This window comes from Phacochoerus africanus, chromosome 3 (genome assembly GCF_016906955.1).
Source record: "Phacochoerus africanus isolate WHEZ1 chromosome 3, ROS_Pafr_v1, whole genome shotgun sequence".
NCBI classification, from domain to species: Eukaryota; Metazoa; Chordata; class Mammalia; order Artiodactyla; family Suidae; genus Phacochoerus; species Phacochoerus africanus.
The window spans coordinates 99,681,152-99,702,304 of NC_062546.1; the positions used below are offsets into that span (position 1 = coordinate 99,681,152).

The 21,153-nt window shown below is 38.1% G+C and overlaps 1 protein-coding gene across 1 annotated transcript in view; it reads right to left on the bottom strand.

Moving 5' to 3' along the window:
• Positions 1-21,153, bottom strand: part of CSMD1 (CUB and Sushi multiple domains 1) — a 1,865,356-nt gene that overhangs the window by 103,616 nt on the left and 1,740,587 nt on the right. Inside the window, exons 47-49 of the mRNA XM_047772241.1 lie at positions 16,178-16,366; positions 11,549-11,695; positions 6,175-6,363 (exon numbers count right to left, since the gene is read on the bottom strand). Coding sequence (XP_047628197.1) covers positions 6,175-6,363; positions 11,549-11,695; positions 16,178-16,366 — 525 coding nt within the window. The remainder of the gene's footprint in view (positions 1-6,174; positions 6,364-11,548; positions 11,696-16,177; positions 16,367-21,153) is intronic.

A 21,153-nucleotide genomic window follows, 5' to 3' on the forward strand; every position in this document is an offset into this window, starting at 1 on the left:
CGCCTCCCTGGGATACTTTTCGAAACCCCATCTTCTCAAAGCACTAGCCTCTTGGATGAAGCTTTCCCATGGTACCTGGAAGGCCACACAGCAACACTGACGTCATTAGCTTGTCTTTTCTCACACAGTCCGAATTTCAGTGAGTGGCACCATAATACTCCCAGCAATCACAACCAAAAAAGTGTATATAATCCCATATAGTTCTTTCTTCTTAACCCTTTCCATGCTATCGCAGGGGCTTGTTGATTGCACTTTCTAAATATTGTCAATGTCTGTTTCCCTACAAACCTATTTTCACTATATTATCAAGGTCTTCATCATTCTCCAACACCCATTTCTATAGCTTCTAAGCACCCCTGTAAGTTAGACAAAACTCTGTTCAATCATCTACCACACTACTCAAGATATTATTAAAATACAGATATGATTGTATTTTTTTCTGCTCTTTAATAGCCTGAAATCGACCACAGAAGAGAAAGTAAAAGCTACATAAACTTGCAGTTAAGGTGTTCCATTATGACCCACTCCTTATTGCTCCAACTCCATTTCTACCACTGCTTCCCCTTCAAATTCTAACTCATATGTCCCATGATGGGAAAAATACCCTTGTCCTTCTGCTCTATCTCTATTCAAGGTGAATCTTTTCTTGCTTAATGTCATACTGAATTGTGGTTATTGATTCATGAGTCCATCTCTCCCAGTGGACCATCAGAGCTTTAGAAGAATTGTGGTTATTGAGGTTCCCATCGTGGCTCAGTGGAAATGAAACTGACTAGCATCCATAAAAATGCAGGTTTGATCCCTGGCCTCTCTCAGTGGGTTAAGGATCTGGCATTGCCATGAGCTGTGATGTAGGTCACAGAGGCAGCTCGGATCTGGTGTTGCTTTGGCTGTGGTGTAGGCCAGAAGCTACAGCTCTGATTCAACCCCTAGCCTGGGAACCTCTATATACCACAAGTGTGACCCTAAAAAAAAAGGCCAAAAACAAAAAAAGAGAGAGAGAGAGAGAACTGTGGTTATTGATTGATGAATCCATCCCTCCCATTGTACCAGCAGGAATTTAAGAGTTGGCCTGTGTCTTAGTCCCCACAGTGACTAATTAAGAGGTAAGTTTGAAATGAAGTAAAAATCATGAGAATAGTTGTATCACCTGTAACGTTTGCATTGTGTTAAACCCACAACTACAACTCTAAACTATAAACATGGATACATGATTAACGTCACTTTGCCTCAATAAAAACACATATGTAAGAAAAAATGTCAAAGATGTATATACAGAGAAGACCCTCTCTATAAACATGGGCCCTACATCTACTTTAATTTTTGGAATAGTGTGTTTGAGGTCTATAGGTTCCAGAGGTAAAAACATGTACCCTTATCTCTATAAATGTGCTACAGGAAAGTTTCAATTTCTAGTTTTATATCTAATGTAAACAGAGTATCTTGGACAAAAAAATAAAATCATGAAAGTGTTCTTAGCTGACTTAAGTGGGAGTAATGTGATGACATGCATTTAGAGGATGTTTTTAAAAAGTCTTTTTCTCTTACAGAGTTCCAAGAATTTTAAAGAAAGAGTTCACCCAGTCTTTAATTTCATATTCTACCATTATCACTGATAGCAATAAATGACCACCCATCTAGAGCTATAAACTCTCCTTGAACAAAAAAAACAACTTTGAAAGAAAAAAAAAAAACACTGAAATTATCTTCGATTATCTAAAAACTGAAAACAAATCAAAAAAATCTAACTACAATTTATTTACCATTGTAAATTAAAATTATGAATAAAAAAGATACCAACAACCAAATAGAAAATAGAAAAATAGGTTTCCATTAGTATTTGTATTTTAATCCTAAAGGAAAACAGCAGTAAATCGGTGATAATCATAGTGCTTTTTACTTTTAAAGTGTTTTCAATTTTAGCCTAAAAACCTTTTTGAATTTACAGTATTTGAAAACTTAGATCATTTTTTAAGTGGCCTTCATCTCAAGAGTTCCATTTGTATATGAAGGAGAATGTTGTTTAATTAATTATATATAGCCTAATGAATATTCAAGGCATGATCTCCACGATGGCAGTTACCATAATTTATAATTCTTTTTTATGGTGTCTGGGAGCAAAACGTACCACCTCAAACTGTGTCTCATAGGCATGTGAAAACAATGAAGGCCCAAAAGCCTCAGGAAGAAACCCCGACCTTTCCCCGAAGTGCCGCAAGAATGTAAATGGAGGACTTGGTCCAGGAAGGACGCATTCACCTTAAACAAGTGTGAACCTGGTGTGTGGACAGGGAGGCACCTGCAAATTTGTTAGAATCCCTCTCTGTGGGAGTTCTTGTCATGGCTCAGTGGTTAACGAATCTGACTAGGAACCATGAGGTTGCAGGTTCGATCCCTGGCCTTGCTCAGTGGGTTATGGATCCGGCGTTGCCGTGAGCTGTGGTGTAGGTTGCAGACGAGGCTCGAATCCCGCGTTGCTGTGGCTCTGGCGTAGGCAGGCATCTACATCTCCCTAGCCTGGGAACCTCCATATGCCGCAGGTGTGGCCCTAGAAAAGGCAAAAAAAACCAAAAAAAAAGAATCCCTCTCTGTGCCCCAGTGTCTCTGCAGGGTCTAGCAAACACGCATTTACCAAACATTTGCTTTTTCTCTCCATGTGAACTGCCTTCCTCCCCTTCGAGGTCCCAAACCACCACCCCAACATCCTTTGTTGTCTTTAGATGGTATTTAGGGTGAGAGTTTTGGCCATCTGGATGAGTGACTCACTGTTCCAAGGTCTCTCCCATGTGTACATGTTATTAAACTTTGATTTTTCTCCTACTAATCTGTCTCATGTCAATTCTGTCAAGGACAATGTCTGCGACTCCCTTGGAGGGAAGAAAGGAATCTCTTTCCTTTTGATTCCACAGCCTGGGCCAGACACACACTCAACACAGACGCATTGACAGGAAAATCCTCCTCGTCTAACGCATAACAGGACTAGATAGTACAAGGAGTGAACTGAAAATCCACGAAGCCTCCTTCTAACTATATCAAAGGAGGCCAATATCTTTCTAAGTTAGGTGAGTATTTATATTGTGTAAAAGTTCTGCATTCTATATGTAACCAAAACAATGTGCATAATTAATGCTAAATCAATCAAATGTCTCAATTAAAAATAGTAACAATTACACATTTATATTTTGTATGAAATTCGATTCAATCAATTCTAACACTCTTTAATCATAAGTAAAATATATAAAGGGTATAAATTACCTATATATTGACTGGTATGTTCTTATTCTGTTTAAAATTTTATGATCCTTTCTCAGTGGGCTTCACTAGGGTCATCATTTTTACTTTTTTTTAAATTATTGTTATTATTATTTTTTGCTTTTTAGAGCCATACCTGTGGCATATGGAAGTTCCTAGGCTAGCAGTCAAATCAGCACTGTAGCTGCCGGACTGCACCACAGCTCACAGCAATGCCAGATGCTTAACCCACTGAGCAAGGCCAGGGATCAAACCTGTTTCCTCATGGATGCTAGTCAGGTTCGTTAACTGCTGAGCCATAATGGGAACTCCTTTTACTGTTTCTTTTAAAATATTTATTTATATTTATTTATTTTTGTTTTTACCTATTTATTTTTGGCCACATCCATGGCACTTACAAGTTCCTGAGCCAAGGATTGAACCTATGCCACAGCATTAACCAGAGCTACAGCTGTGACAACACCGTATTCTTAACCTGCTGAGCCACCAGGGAACTCCTCCTTTTATTTTTTAAATGACAAAAATGCTTATGAGCTATACCACACAATTTAAATGGTTTAAAAAGCCTGCTTTCTACAATTTTTAAAAAAACTTTTAAACATCACAGCCTCACATATCACAAAAAATATTTCATATATTATCAAAATGCTATTTTACACAAATTAGAAAGAACTAAGAAAGGACCAAAGAAACTCATCCACATTAAATGAATGTAAATACCTAAAATATAGATTACTTCCAGAATTAATATCTGCAGATTTTAAGTGGAATTTCTTTTGGCCAGACATAATTTAACTGAAACAATGCAAAGCAGGCAGGAGGTCCAGGTTCTAGACAAATGTTTTTATGATTATTAATAAGTAACTTAACTTTTATGTGCTTCAGTTTAAAAAACACTTACAAAAGCAAATTAACTAGATTATTTTTAAGGGCCTTCCAAGTTTTACAGGTCATGGTGAAAAAAAGAACAAAAACAAAAATAAAAACAGGAAAACAGAATCATATTGACTCCCTAGCTATCACAATGGTTAACAGAAGGTGTCAAGAGTATGGGTTTGTTGTGGGAAGATAATGCTTCTGACATATTTTCTAATTTGAGAGCACAATCGCATTGCCCATTTATCTCCAAGAAGAGTCCTGAAGGAAGATACTTTAATTTCCCATCTAGACTGTGCTGTGTGACTCTCACATCCCACGTCCTGATGGCATAGCTTTGGGGTTACGTTCAACCCAGAGGACAGGTACACTGGTCACAGTTACTCAAATGCTTCAGCCACAACTGCAAAGATTCCAGAAGGATCTGGTTTTTAGAGCACAATTTCCATTTCTGACTCAGTCCTTTAATTCAGCATCAAATGGTTACGCTGAGCAAGAAAATGGGGAAAGGAGAGAGAAGTCGAAACATCGACAAAACGTCCCCCAGGCATCCTCTGGTTCCTTCCCAACCACTCCCGGGAAGTGCGAGCCACTCCTCCCTGCAGTCAGCAATGTTCAGAACACCTTGTGCGGTAGGAAGATAAACTCCATCTGCCTGGACTGTCATTTCTCCCGGGTCCCTCTCATCATAGGGCAGTCTCTCTTCAGTATCTACCCCGAAAGCAGATTCCACTTAGGCTCTCTGTCTTGGGACTCAGCCTATAGGGGCCAAAATTTGGGCACCCTTGCCAACCCTGTCTCATCCTTCTTCATTGTTCAGTGTGCTGTTTGGGTCATGTTTTTGTCCTGGACATATAGCACGTGGGGCTGTCTCTGAGCAAGAGATTCTGTCTCATAGGCAGAGAGTGACAGAACACTTAAGATAATGAGAAGCATTTCTTCTTTTGAAGAGAAAGTATTCCTCTTAAAAAAAAAATCATCTATCCTAATGAAAGAAGCTTACTGGATCTTTATGTTTATCTTACAATAAAGAATAATTTCTGGAGATACAACTTAAATGATGCTGACTAAATGCCTTGTGGTTAAAGGCACATACGATAGAAGTTCCCATTGTAGCACAGCAGAAAGAAATCAACTAATATCCATGAGGATGTGGGTTTGATCCCTACTCAGTGGGTTAAGAATCCAGTGTTGCTTTGGCTGTGGTGTAGGCTGGCAGCTGCAGCTCCAGTTCGACCTAGGAACTTCCACATGCCACGGATGTGGCCCTAAAAAAAAAAGAAAAGAGAAAAGAAAACACATACAATAATTGTGATAAATATCTATTATTGTCTCATAGAGCAATACCGGAAAATCTAACATCTAATGAAAAGAGAGAAACGAGGAAACCAATATGAGCTTCCATTCATAAACTGTAATTAGCTTTCAAAAACCAGTATATTCCATTATGCATATAAATCTCAATAAGACAAAACTATGAAAATTTCATGACTTCAAAGCCTTCAATTAAAGTGAAAATGCCTTATTTGAAAATCTGATTATTTTTATGCGTATGACAGATAAAATGCGAAATAAGCATGAAATATTGAAATCAACCTTAACAAGTCGTAGATTTAAGTGACCAAAAGAAAATGAAATATGCAGCGTATGGCTCAAAGTATGAGTTTTTAATCTAAAAAAAGAGAAATGAGCTTTATTGATTTTTTAATTCATACAACTGTCAAGAAAAATTATTTTGCATCTAAGTTAGATAACACATTTTTTATTTCAAAATGAAACACAAGTAAGCATTAGAAGAACTCTACTCAGCATCTATCTAGTGAGTGTTCAACCATCCTGTGAATTCTGGCTATAAAGCTAAATTAAGTCTAGTACAAGTGTCAGAAACATTCACATGGTCAGTAGAATGTTTAATTTGTACTCTCATGAACCCACCTGCAAATTTTTCATACCTTTTGTTCATAATCATGGCTTCAGTAGTTTTTAGAGAGTGATTAAAATAAAAGTGGTGCATTGAAGTTTGGGGATGAAAACCATGTTCCTTACCTTGGCAAAGTGGAGCAAGGGACTCCCACTGATACATTCCATCTGAATTTCGTCTACAGGTTGCATTGCTGTGGCCAATCATCCGATACCCAGGCTTGCAATAGTAATGCACTTTACTTCCAACTTCTCCTGAAGTCCTATTTAAAACACCACCATTCTTCAGGGTGTGGGTCAAGCTGCAGTAAGGTGCTATGGGAACACAAACACACAAATAAATGTTGCACCTCCCTTGGAAGAGAGATATAAACGAAACATCTCTATTGTTAAAATAGTGGGAAATCATCTCCACTATGGCAACCTGTATTAAAAGCATCCTCAAACACAAAAGTGCTGGCCAGGAGGTGGAGCAATAGGAACTCTCACTCATTGCTGGAATGTGAAACGGTGCAGCCACTTTGGAAGATGGTCTGGCAGTTTCTTATAAAACTAAACATACTCTTATTATATGATCCAGCAAAGACACTCCTTGGTATTTACCCAAAGGAGCTGAAAACTGATGTCTACACAGAAACCTTGCACATGGATGTTCAGAGCAGCTTTATTCATAATTGCCAAAACTCAGAAGCAAATAAGATGTCCTTCAGTAGGTGAATAAGCAAACTGTGGTGCATCCAGACAATGTTTCTTTGTGCTAAAAAGAGATGATCTGTCAAGCCATGAAAAGACATGGGGGAACCTTAAATGCATATGACTCAGTGAAAAGAAGCAACTTTGGAAAGGCTACAAACTGTATGGTTCCAACCATGTGACATCTGGCAAAGGAAAAATTCTGAAGACAACAAAGAGGTCAGTGGTTTCCAGAGGCTGGTGGGAGAAGGATGGTGGATTTTCCAGGCAGTGGAACTACTCTGCATGACTCCGTAATGGTGAATACATGTCATTATACGTCTGTCCAAACGTGCAGAATGTCCAGCATCAAGAATGAACCCCAAAACAGACTATGGACTTTGGGTGATAGTGATGTGTCAATGTAGGTTCATTAATTGAAACAAATGTATCATCTCGTGGGCCTGTTGATAAGGGACTGTGCATGTGGGGGGCCAAGAAGTAAAGGGAAAATCTCTGTACCTTCCTTTCAATTTGGTTGTGAATCTGAAATTTCTCTTAAAAATAGTCTAAAAAGTAAATAAATAAAAAATTTTAGAAAACCTATAGCCAAGGGCCAACTCTCTTAAGTCTGACATGCAGATCATTTGCAACCATTAATCAACGTGATAGTAGAATCCTGACTCGAAAAAGAGAGAGAGAGAGAGGAAAAAGACATATTATTGAAATGGAGACAATAGAAGGGTATACCATTTTGCAATCAAGGCCATTTTTTCCCTTGTTGTTGTAAAGTGGGTGTTGAGAACTGTGCAATGATGTAGACATTAAGCCTCTTTTTATCAAGTGGGATTTGAATAAAATCTTTGAAGAAAATGCACTATTTCAGGTCAATGAACATCTTACAATAGCTTTAATCATCACATTGGTAGGGAGACTTTTTAAAATTAGAGATAGGCATTTGTGACAATCACAGACTTACGTACGAAGAATATACCATTTCATGGCTAAAAGACTCTGCACCTTATTTACACACTTAGAGAAACTCACTTTATTCTCACAAGACCAGTTTCACCTCAGCATAAAATCCTATGAACCAACTCCCTTCAAGTGAATAAAACAATAAAGTTGTGAAGTTCGGGAAATCCATAGTTCCTTTTGAAAGAAGAGGTTTTAAAGGTACCGCTTCCCCATGGGGGCTCCAGATACAAAGCACACACATACAAGGCTGAATGCTTAATGCTGAGCCCTTCCTCAGAAATACATTCATAAGAAACTTTCTGAAGGTTTCCCCTCAGAGCATCGCCCAGGAGCAACATCTATGTGTCTGGCCTCGGTTGTCAACTATGTTCCTCTGAGAAACATCCACAGAGAACAGTCTCAGCTGGATAATCTCCTGCAGCACCATTTCACTCTTTTTTAATGGACTGATTTATATTAAGTTAAAATCCACTAACTCTGGTAAGAAACTCTTATCCCTCTGTCTATGCCATTCTCCACATTCAATTGTTCTGGACTAAATTCTGTAAGTTTTGAATGATCCAAAATATTTACTTTAGGGAAGGTATGTATCATCACGCACCCATCTATTCAGTTACCCATCTATTCATCAGTTCAGTTACCCATCTATTCAGCACCCAAGTACTCAGAATTACTGTGCCAGTAAATTAAAATGATGATGATGATGATGATGAAACATAGGCCAAGCAGACTGTGGACCTACTCCAAGTTCAGAGATAAGATAAAGTCTGAAATACTCTTGAAAGGACAGTGAGACCACAGAGTCCATTCTTGGGGTGTCACAGTTTAGGGTGTTAGAAGATATAAACAACGGTGGGGCAGATGGACTGGGGATTTGGGATGGGCATATGCACACTGAGGTATATGGAATGATCAGTCAACAGGGACCTGCTGTACTACACAGAGAACTCTACCCAATATTCTGTGATAGTCTATGTGGGGAAAGAATCTGAAAGAGAATGGCTGTGTGTACATATATAACTGAGTCACTTTGTTGTACAGCAGAAATTAGCACAACCTTGTAAATCAAATATACTTTAAAAACTTGAAAAAAAAAAGAGAGAAATAACCTGCAGGATGATTGCATAAGTCTATGGAGTCTGATAACAAATTTCCTTCCTATTGACCATGTTTCTTCTATCATCAGGCTCTCAGGACACACCTTGTTTCCTAACTCATCTCACGTAAGATACACAAGGGGCCCACAGTGGCTCAGAGCTAGCACAGGAAAGCAGTGGAGAAGAATATGGTGTCCCCCCATTCAGTTCCTGGCTATGTTAAAAACTAATAAGACCATGGATACTCCCAACTAGTAACCATGAGGATGCGGGTTCAATCTCTGGCCTTGCTCAGTGGGTTAAGGATCTGGTTGCAGTGAACTGTGGTGTAGGTCGCAGACATGGCTCGGACCCAGTGTTGCTGTGGCTGTGGTGTAGGCTGATGGCTTAAGCTCCAATTCAACCTCTAGCCTGGGAATCACCACACGCCATGGTGTGCCCCTAAAAAGACAAAAAAAAAAAAAAAAAGAAGAAGACCAATGCCCAATCCTCACCCTCTGCTGTAGTGCCTGGAAAGCAGGGATGAAGAAGGGAGACAGGCAAGCATCCATGATGGAAAATGATGGGGAGAGGTGAGTATCCTTGGATTTCTGGATGGATGCCAGCAAGGCTATAGTTTTGATGCTCCTGGTGCTGAAGTTATTTCATTCACCTCCATATACTTCATTTATTATCAACTCAACACTCACTTAGCAGTTTATTGAGTCGACTCGAACCACACTTGACAAGCATTTGCTTTGTTGTTGTTATTGTTGTTGTTTTGTTTTTCAATTGTGTGGATCAGTCTTATTGCTCTTATGCCTGATGACCAATAGTTGACATGTGTGAAGCAAACAAAGGTTTGGGATGCAACATGTGGTTGTATGATGGTTACAGCTCCCAGGTCAGGGACATCTTCATTTAATCACTGCTCTAAAATGACTGGTGATGAACTCCTATCAGAGGTCATTGAATCACTGAATTTTAAGTGAAAATCTCTTTAAAAATCTACCTGTATCTCCATCCCTAGAGAGATAGATATGTCCATTCACAAAAGAATGTTTTATAGCCTTCTCTGAAATTCTCTATTTTCCCACTTTCCCAACAGTTTAACAAAGAGAATCTTCTGGTCTATAATGAATGAAAATGCCCTTTGACAAACAGAATTCAAGGTATAGTCATATTAAGTCATTTGCCACACATAAAGCAAGATAAATTATGGTCACAGTGATTTTCCCTCCACTGTCCATATTTGCACATCTGAAATAAATTCAAACAGCTCTACAGGTCTGAGTGTATACTGTTTGGAACAAGGAATGTGATGAACACAAACCCAATCATTGCCCAAATGCTTTCAATACCCATTTCAATAGTGCAATACCAGCTGTGAGCCCTTAGTTGATAAGCTTTCTGAATGGCTACTCTGAACAGACGGGGAAAACTAAGGCCTGAGCACATTTATTAGACTTTATAGGGGAAGCATGAGTGAATTTCAGGCCCACTGTCCCTACATTCAAGAGCCATGTCAAATCTTGATGCTCTTTCCCATTTTACAATGCCTACCAGAGATCTCAAATCTTATTCTTAAAACTATGAAGACCTTTCGCTGTTCCTCCCTCAGAATGGTCCTCATCACTGACGATGTACAACAGACAATGGAATAAGCAACACTTTGGTGTGACACTGTTCAGTGAGAGGTACAGAGTGGGCACTTTCCTTGGGGAAAGGGACCTCAATGGTTACCATGGGTCGTTGAGCAAGACAAAGAAAAGGTTAGATATTTTGCTTAGTAATTCAAATATCTGGGGAATTTAAACTGCCTTTCTACTGCTTTTGTAAGGCAGTATAAACATTAGGTGTGGTCCAGTCTCACTGACAAATGTACATAGGAACTAACTTATCATAAACATATTGACTGATTTAATTAATATAAAAAGCTACTGGTGGAAAATGATTAAAATGTATGGAGAAAGAACAAAACAACTTAAATATTGACAAGAAAAAACACGTAAACATATTTATTTTGTATATAGTTATTTATTTACTTTTTGCTTTTTAGGGCTGCACCCATGGCATATGGAGGTTTCCAGGCTAGGGGCTGAATCAGTGCTGTAGCTGCCAGCCTACACCACAGTCACAGCAATACAGGATCCAAGCCGTGGTCTGCAACCTACACCATAACTTAGGGCAACACTGCATCCTTAACCCACTGATTGAGGTCAGGGATCAAACCCATAACCTCATGGTTCCTAGTCGGATTCGCTTTCACTGTGCCATGATGGGAACTCCCCTATTTTGTATATGTTTATATGTACATTTCTATATATAGTGTCTGCATTAAGGTAAACAGACATACAGATATATAATCAGTAAAAAGACATATCTTAGTAGTAAGAGGTTGTTATCATTTATAAAATTAATAGCAATATGATTATCTCCTCCTGTTTGTTTCCTTAGCATTTAAACATATTTTTAATTAATTTATATTACTTTATTTGGGGAGAATGTCTTTGCTTTCCATAGCATGCAATTCAATGGTTTATGATTTTAGTAAAAAAAGGGTTTTTTTTTTTAACGTTAATCAATGGTTTCTTTTCCCTAATGTAGTTTAGAGATATCACTCAGAATAATTTCACATCATATTATTTCTAATGAAGTTAATTATTAATCTTCAGAGATCAGATTTGTACTCTAGATCTCTACTTTTTTTACTTAATGAAGATCCCTGGTATTAAAAAATACTTTTGCATTAAATATTAGCCCCATTTACAAACCTGCATAACGGATCTTGAATCCTTTTTTACTGGTTGCATGATCTGTGGACCAACGGAGATATAACTGGTTACTCTTGCTTGTAAAATTTGTCTGTTCCGTATGGTTTCCACTTAAGACCACTAGCAGAGGACTTTGACCAGAAGAGCCTAAATAAAACAGGAAAACAAAAAAAGTTATGATATGAATTACCACCTACAAAATGCAAACTACTTTTTAGCTTCTGATTAAATTGTAACCTTACTGTACAATATACAAGTATTTTGTTCCAAAGGAGATTAAATTCCAATTAAATAAAGCAACAGAAATATTCCCTGATAAAAAATAGTAATAAACAATAGGAGTTCCCATTGTGGCACAGCAGAAACAAACCCGACTAGTGTCCATGAGGACATGGATTCGATCCCTGGCCTCACTCTGTGGGTTAAGGATCTGGCATTGCTGTTAGCTGTGGTGTAGGTCACAGATGAGGCTTGGATCCCACATTGCTGTAGCTGTGGCATAGGCTGGCAGCTGTAGCTCCCATTCGACCCGTAGCCTGGACCTGCATATGAAGGGGGGTGTGGCCCTAAAAAACAAACAAACAAAAAACAGCAAAAAAAGAAAGCAACAACAACAAAAAAAATAAAAAGGAACAATAGCCAACCAAAATAATGTCAGCCATATGTGCTATTAATTCCTAACACTTAAATCACATGAAAGTTACCCATAAAACAGTAATAATTGAAAAAATGAAAGTAATTTTTATTATCACTAGTATTTACAGCATGATATGGATATAGGGTATGGAAACTTTCACGTAGTACGAGTGAAAGTATAAATTAGTATAATCTTTTTGGAGAGCAATTTGGTAATATCTAATATAATTGAAGGCTTAATTACATTTTTTATAAAATCCAGCACACATGCACAGGTGTTATTTTTCTAGCAAAATGTTTATTCCAGCATTATTTTTATGGCAACATTTAGAGTCTAACTTGTGGCTTAGAATTTGAAAAAGGAAGCAAATATGTTTTCAAAGAAATTTTATACTGCATTTAAAAAATTAATGACTTAGATAAACATGTATCAGCATGGATAATTTTTAAAATAGCAGATTGACAAGTGTGACCAATCTACTTGCAGCTAAATATATGATAGCAACTGTGTAAACATTCACAAGTATGCAATATACAAATTGTGTGTGAGTGTGTGAGTGTGTATGTGTGTAGATATATGGGAGACGACACTTAGTAGATAGACAGACAGATAAACAGACAGATCAATAGAATAGGAAATGAACTACTGCACAAGCTTGACACCCAGCTCCTACTTCAAAATATTAATTGCCTCTGGAATTGGTGTAAAGGAATTGGATATGAGTGGAGCTCTAAATTCATTTGTACTCCTTGCTTCTTTTTAAAAAATGTGCCTAAGATAGATTTAACAAAATCCTAAAATCCATTACATCAAGTAATGAGTCCACCTCTCTCTATATTTTTCTAATTTTTCACCTTTCTATACAGTTACCTTTTTAAAAATTCAAAAAACAAAGTTAATATTTAACATGGTTAATAAAAACAAGTACACTGTGCAGTCATTTGACACCGCTCTCATCATCATAACTTGATGCTATTTGTTGAGATGAACTGCTTCACTGAATCTAGAAGCTGCATCCACACATCAGGGTCTCCTCCATGACACTACTCCACTAGGGAACTCAAGGCTATCTCATAATCCAACATAACTCCCTCCCAGGAAACCTGAAAAGAATGTAGCCCTCATCGCTAGATGAAATACAAATTTAATCACGTTAAGTGACACATATCTTTGAGAGTCATAGGCAGAATTTTTATTTATGTGAAGACACAGAGAAACCACAACTTCATTCACTGAACTGGAGTTCTCAATCAGAGCAGTTCTAACAATGTTTCCAAATGAAACTGTGAGGATCTGTACTGTTTCTCCTCCTTACCGCCAAATTAATATGTTAAAATGATAACCTCCAAACCTCAGAACATGACTTTGTTTGGAAGGTGGGTCTTTAAAGAGGGACTAAGATTCAATGAGGGCCTTAGAAACAGCCTTAATCCAATAGGTCCAGTGTCCATGTGTCCTTATGAGGAGAGGAGGTCGGAACACAAATGGATAATGAAGGGTGACCACAGAGGACAGGAAGAAGGGCGGCAGTCCACGCTAAGGAGAAGGGCCTCAGGAGAAACCCACCCTGGGGACATCTTGATGTGGGATTTCTAATGTCTAGTACTGTGAGGAAACACATTCCTGTTGTCTAAGCCACTCAGTTTGTGGCACTTTTTTATGATGGTCCTTATATACAAATACAGAAGCTCACATGAGAAAGATGATCGGGCACTGTTCAGTGCTGTCACAGCAAAGAAGGATCAGAAGAAATGCTATTTCTCATTGTGAAAGATTGTCTGAAGATGTTCCATAAAAGAATAATCATGCATTATTCTCAAAAAAAGATATTAATGTGTTTTGTGTGCTGATTTACTGTTGTTTCAGGAGATAATGTATATTCCAAAATGAAACTCCACAGGGAAATTCACTAACCTGAACGCCACAGGAAAACTCATTAACCTGATTTTAAGAAATTTTAAAGTCCCACTTTTAATGAAAGAACTCAAGTTTCAGGTATCTTAATCCAGTCCTCATCATCTTCCACCTGTTCTTTTTGCTTATTGTGGAACATAACCTCTACAGGCTATTCTTCAAAAATACACAGCCAAAGGGGCCCACATAGGAGAGTGACGTGGCCACAATGGAGAGCAGCAGTTACCAAGACGGAAACTCGCAAGTATTTCATAGTGAAGCCCACCATCTTTGTCTTGACATCTTTCTCAACTGAGTTCTATGATGATTAATATCCTTTTTTGTTTTAAATTGAGGAGAATCCACCACTGAAGCCACAGAGAGTAATAAACTCTTGGGCTACTAAAGCTTAAAGTCGATATACTCAACATGCTTTTGGTTTTCTGTTTTGTCAACTCATGAGCTATAAAAGAGCCACTGTCACACTGTCTTTCAAAAAAATAAAAATAAGAGAGATGCAATGAACATGACATTTACTGAAACAAAAATGCCACTGCTTAAAAAATTACTCATATAAAACTCTGACCTTTCATTTTATAGAAAAAAGTCTCTGAGAATAGAAAAAATCTACTCATAGATCTCTGGTAATTCTGACAGCAATAGCTTTGATATTATCTCTATCACCTGTTTTGCTTGTGGTTTATAATGGATGTGATCTGTCTGTATTTTGGGGAGATCACATTGTAAATGCTTAGGACATAAATTATTGATAATAATTTTTCACTTGAAATTAGAAGACAGAGAAGCACAGCCAGATAAATTTTAATTCAGTGAAGGTGAAATAAAGGAACATGAATCCATCTGAAATGATTATGTAAAAATGTATAACCGTATACAGCATGAACAGGGATATGGATGCGCACACACATGCACACAGAGAGCCCCTGAGGTTGGCTGCTTGCCTTTACTTTTTTTGTGACATCTAATTGGCCTCAAGATACAGGTTTCCTGGTTCCTCTTTGACAAAAAAAAAGCCAATTTTATACTTGGCTAATGCATTACTTCTTCCCTAGTTCCTAAAGATTAAAGGGATACTCTTCAATAGTATGTGTCCATTTTATTGTACACTTAAAAATCCTCTGAAAATGAAAATATTACTCTTCGGTCCTGTTTCTAGGCATATGAGTTTAATTACCAATTTAGCAGCTTATCTTTGGAAATACATAATTGATTCATCTAGTGTATATCCATACAAGCAATTTAACTATTATGATGCATCAAGTCAGTAAAAGGCATACAAACACCCATAGAATCAATTACAGTAATTTTTTTCCACTGACTTGATTGTTATTTATCTGAACTCTGACAAATCCATCAAAACATGTGAAAACTCTGTTATTATGTACAGCTGTAATTGTATCATGGTGTAATTTTCTGGACTATGACAATGTTTCCGTACAAAGAAAATATATGAACATTGGTTCTATTTCAAATTGACAATTCAACCAAGTACTATGTTTAGGCATAGCATTGCTATATTAAGAAATTCTTTAGAATTGTATAAGAACACAAAAGATTAATGTTGAAAACAGTATTAGCATTTGTTCAGTAAACTAGTTCACTAACGTAAAAAATTGTACATTAAAGACTCGCATAGAATTTATCACCTAGAAATGTCTGTGAGCCATTACTCATATATCTCTAGTAAAATAATCACTTAGACTGACTAAAGTACTTAGCCCTCTCAAATTTCCTAAAATATCTTCTAAATCAATATAATTTTACAAGGAGGGAAAGGAAGAGCTTTTTGAGATCATCTATTTTAAAACCCTGTATTAAAGAATGTTTAAAGTAAATTCATGTGTTTTTAGAGTGTATCACTACCATTCTAACAGTTGCAACACAAGTGTTTTACCTACCACTTGATCTCTGAGACCACCCAAGTCCAAGAATATTTCACTTTCTGTTTGGAGATGTAATTTGCCTTAAGAATATATTCGAGTTCTTGCATTATTAAAAAATATATACATATCACAACGATATCATAATTACATTATGTATAGGTTCCTGGTACCTGAACAAAGTTTAAGGAAACTTACCATCGAATACTTCCAGTGCGTCAAACTGCTTTTCACTTTGGAATATGTCCACGAAGATGGTGATGTTGTAGTTTGGTTCCACTTTGATGCTCCACGAGCAGGTCTGTGAGTTAAAATAGTTGCCTGGGTACCCTGGACTAAGGATGACTCCAGAAGATTCTGTCCTGACTTCATTGGCTGGGCATTGTGCTAAGGAAAAAGCACCAGTGAACATTTTCCTTAAAATGCATCCAGCTTCAATAGGATAGTTTCTATCATTGGATATACAACCTCATGAAAAACAAAGCCATCCTCCTCAGCTAAAACAAATCTAATACAGGAACAAACATAGCAGAAGAGCAACTTTGTAATATCACCTTGTAACTTAAAACATGATTACTTCTACAAATAATAGATAACATATATGTTGATACATAGGATCATTGGATAGGTGAGATAAATGAGATTGATAGATGATGTATAGAGATAAGTGACACATATAGATAGATGATAGATAGCTAGATAGAGCAATGGAACTTATTTATCTCTTAAGGAAAACAAGAGTCAAAGAGATTAAGTCCATCAACCCAATCCTAGGGTAGCCAAGCCAAGGTAGCTGCCACATTGAGAAGAGGCACCTAGCCTGGATGTGTTCTTTACCTGGAGAAGGTCAGGAAACAATGTTCTTGGCCCCTGCTGATTTGCCCATATTGAGGGAAGTAGGGACCAGTGATGCAGGAACAGTTAATAGCATCAGTATCTTTCAGGCCTTACAGTTAACAGCATCAGTATCTTTCACTCCTTAGTCACTGCCTGTGACTGAATTGCCCACACACCTTACTTAACTTAGGGCAGATGCCTTGTGGCTTCAACAACAGCAACCCAGGTTTTCAACTAAAATGTAAGACCTCACCTTTTAAGGCAATATTATAAAAACTGTGACATTTTACACAGTGACAGAAAAATCACATTTATTTCAGCCTTTGATTATAGTTTTAATTATACTTAGAATAGTAAGTTTTAAACATTGGATTTGACTGCATGGGACTGTATTAAGAGATGAGTCATACTGGACCCTGGGTTTCTACTATGTAAATTAGGAGCAATTTTTAATGGGTTAATTTATTGTGAATGGATCGTTAAGATAATATCGACACCTTTTCCCCTCCGCTTCCTTTTTCCCCTTATTCAGCTACACCAGGTTAATCACAATAAAGCTAATCTGTGTAAGTATGAATGCAAAAGAAAATCACCAAGTCCCTGATCAGTCATATCTCTCATTGCTAATTTAATTATCCTCCAGAAAGAGTTGCTTGTAGAATTATTAAGAGAAAATTATTTCTCTTATTGCTGATGGTTCAAAAATAAAGAGAGAATGAGTGTTCCCCTCGTGGCTAGTGGTTAACGAACCAGACTAGTATCCATGAGGACATGGGTTTGCTCCACGGCCTTGTTCAGTGGGTTAAGGATCAGGTGTTGCTGTGACTTGTGGTACAGGTCGCAGACGAGGCCTGGAACCCAAGTTGCTGTGGCTGTGGCGCCAGGAGCTGTAGCTCTGATTAGATCCCTAGCCTGGGAACATCCATATGCCGTGGATGACAAAAAAATAAAAAATAAAGATAGAATGGATAAACAACAAGGTCCTATATGATATAAGGGACTATATACAATACTGTGAGACAAACCACATTGTAAAAGAATGTTAAAAAGAATATATAAATGTATAACTGAATCACTTTGCTGTATAGCAAAAATTAACACAACATTAAAAATCAACTATACTTCAATAAAAAAGAAACTATAACATAAAAAATAAAGATGTGCCAAAACTATTTTTAAAATGTTCAAAAAGTTAAATGATCCGCTTTCCCTCCATGATAAAGAGAAGATATCAAAGAAAGTGTGCATTATCTCATTTTAATGAGTTAAATGTGTATTATTAAAGCATACATTTCAAATAAACACATTTTCTAAACAGATGAGAAAGCTTAAAATATTCAAGTAATGGTAAAAAGGTATTCCCCCCACCCAGTTTATTTTGTTTATATAGCGTTCTCATTGAGATGCATCTTAAAATCTTTTAAATGTTTAGGGATAAGATCACCAAAGGTAAAACATTTCATAGAACCCTCTTAATAAATATATATTTTAAGTAGATTTTAAGAGTATTTACAATGTTAATTAGTGACGAAAATGTAAAAAATAATTTAAACCAAAACACACAGACCAAAATAACTTAATTAAAAAAGTATATTCTTCTGTGATGTTGGTAAGATCACTCTTTAGGAGATAGTATGGCCTTTCAAAAATGGATGTTACACTTTTTCTAAAAAGTTCAATACTCTTTGGCCAGATTTTAGATTCTACTAGAAGGAAATAAAAATAAATGTTGATATTTTTTAAATAATAATAAAAAATAAAATAGAATTTTATCTCTCTGCATGTGTGCAGGGCTGAGGTTTTAGGATCTCGCAGAACCTGCTTTGACTTTGCAGAAAGCTAGAGCTTGGCTCTACTCTGATGTAACTAGAGAGCAATAAAGCCACTCCTCAGGGTTATAATCAGATCAAAACCATGCAAATGTTTTTCCTAAATCTAAAGCACTACATGGGCAGATGGTGTCACAAGGTTTGACCGCAAGCCTGCCTCTTCCTGACATGAAGCTGTTACAGTGCTCATGCCATTCTGAGGTTTTACACGGGGGAGGAGGAGGGAGGCAGGGAACAGCCTGCCTCTCTGTCCTGCAATTTTATCACTGTAGCTACAGTTCTCAGAGGACATGGGGACGTCAGACCATCTGAAACAGGACACAGTCCACCTTCTAAAATCTATCTGGAGAGCTGAGGGCACAGTCCAGGGTGTGATTAGAAATCAGATGCAGAGTCTTACACACACCTATTTTTATTCCCTCTGTTTTTAAATTGCTGTTTATGTCTTTTGGATAGGATATGATGAAAACATCAGTGAAATTATTAGTTTCCTTTCTTTTTACAACCCTTCCCAGCACATCTTACAGACATACATTTTGTTTTGAAGGTGCACCGAGTCCGTCTCCGGGTGGGCTATGTTTCTCCCGATCCCTCCCTATGCATCCTTTCGCATCCTCCCTAGAAACAGTTGCTAGGAGCAACCCCACTGGCAGTGGGAAGGTTGCAGAGACTGCAGGCTCCCCTAAGCTGAGCCTTCATGATAAAACCCACTGCTTCCCCAGGGGCTGCTGGAGACCTCCCACCGTGGGAAGCATCTGTGTCAGGATCCTGGCAGAGCGCCTCTGAAGGAACTTGCCGCTCAGAGACATTCACTTGAGCTTTGAGTTGCCACCCTCCACGCAGTTATTTCCTTTAGCTTACTTTTGAAGCAAATTCCAGTGTGAGGCTTAAAACCCAAAGCACATGACTTAATGCCTCTTGCAGGCCTTCAGCAAAAGGAGTGGAGTCAAACATTAGAATTTCTAAATAAAATTAATTCTTCTAAGCTCATCTAGGTTTGAAAGAATTGGGACACAGAACTCTGTCACCTGGAGGCCTTGGAGATGCCTTGTTGTCCTGCTCATGCTTCCTAAGGAATGGTGCTCTCTGAAGGTCACTGATAGCCCTCAGTATTCATTGAAAATGTATGTTTCCAATGAAAAGAAAATTAAAAGCCCTTGACAGATCCCCATTGTTTCTAGGACGAGGCTTCCGACAGTGTGCTCCCTCACACTCTGGCCTCCTGCAGGTTTCCAGCCACCAACACCACTTCCTCCACACACCCCAAGAGAAAGCTGCCAGAGGCCACCCCCTCTTTCCTTGATGTCCCTTGTCCTTTCACATTTCCAAACATTTGTTATGGCCTCTCTTCAATTTCTGAAATGCTTCTCTCTCCTAACTTGAGAAAAGTCACCTTTATGACAACCCTCAGACTTTGTCGCATGTTCTCAGCATGGAGACCCCCCCAAACCCTTGGAATTTCCTGAGGCCAGGAGGTGTCTGTCCCTCAGGATTCCTATAGATGACATCTGAACTTATGCTAATGAGGTGACTCAGGGTGGGCCCAGGTGGCTCAGGGAGGGCTTGTTACCACAAAGACCTGTGTGGAGAGGGTGGGGATACTGCCCACTCATGGACCCTGGGTGCAGCGGGATGGGGGTGCTGGCGATTCAGCTGTAGGAAGACAGCTTCTGAGTGGGTGAAGGTTCTAGGTGGTGCAGCAAGTTGGGAGGGTGACACACCCAGTTCCTTAGGGACGGAAGTCCTGTGCTGGGAACACTTCCATCCTCTGCCCTTTGTACCACTTTGTCCGCTGTTCACTTGTGCCCTTTACAATGTACTGTACGAGAAACTGCTCAATGTAGTCATGTTTGTTTCCCTGAGGTTTGTGAGCTTTTCCAACAAAGGATCAAACTGGGAATCCTTGATTGGTAAGCAGTCAGTAAGAAATACAGGTAACAACCCAGACCTGTGACTGGGGTCTGAAGTGAGGGTGGCTGTGGGACTGAGCCCTTAACCCTGTGGGATCGGATAGTATCTCAGGTAGGGAGTTCAGAATTGAGCTAAACTGTAGGACACTCAGATGGTGCCCAAAGAAAATACCAGACTTGCTTGGTGGTGTTGAAAAACATTCCAGACCCTTGTTCATTTTTCCTTTTTTTCTAAATTAAGGTGGGTATCCAACAAGGTGATATTTACCTGCATAAGGTGTGAACATTCAAGAAACAATCAGTCACCCTGAAGTGGTGATAGTTTTCAAAGCAGAACTTCTAAAAGTGGTGGTGACATTTGAGGAAGTAGCACTCATAACTAACACAATTTTCCATCAAGAATTTATTGAGGGGTTGGCCCCTACTTGAGCCCAATCAAATAACAGGGAAGTACTGGAAGGAAAATGATCGTTTGGTGATTAAGTATTTGATGAAAGACATTTGAATCTCTATTTCCTTTCCTTAAGTAATGAGGTGTTTAGGGAATGACAGCTAAAATAATCCAGTTCATTTTTAACGAATTTATTTCTGATTTAGA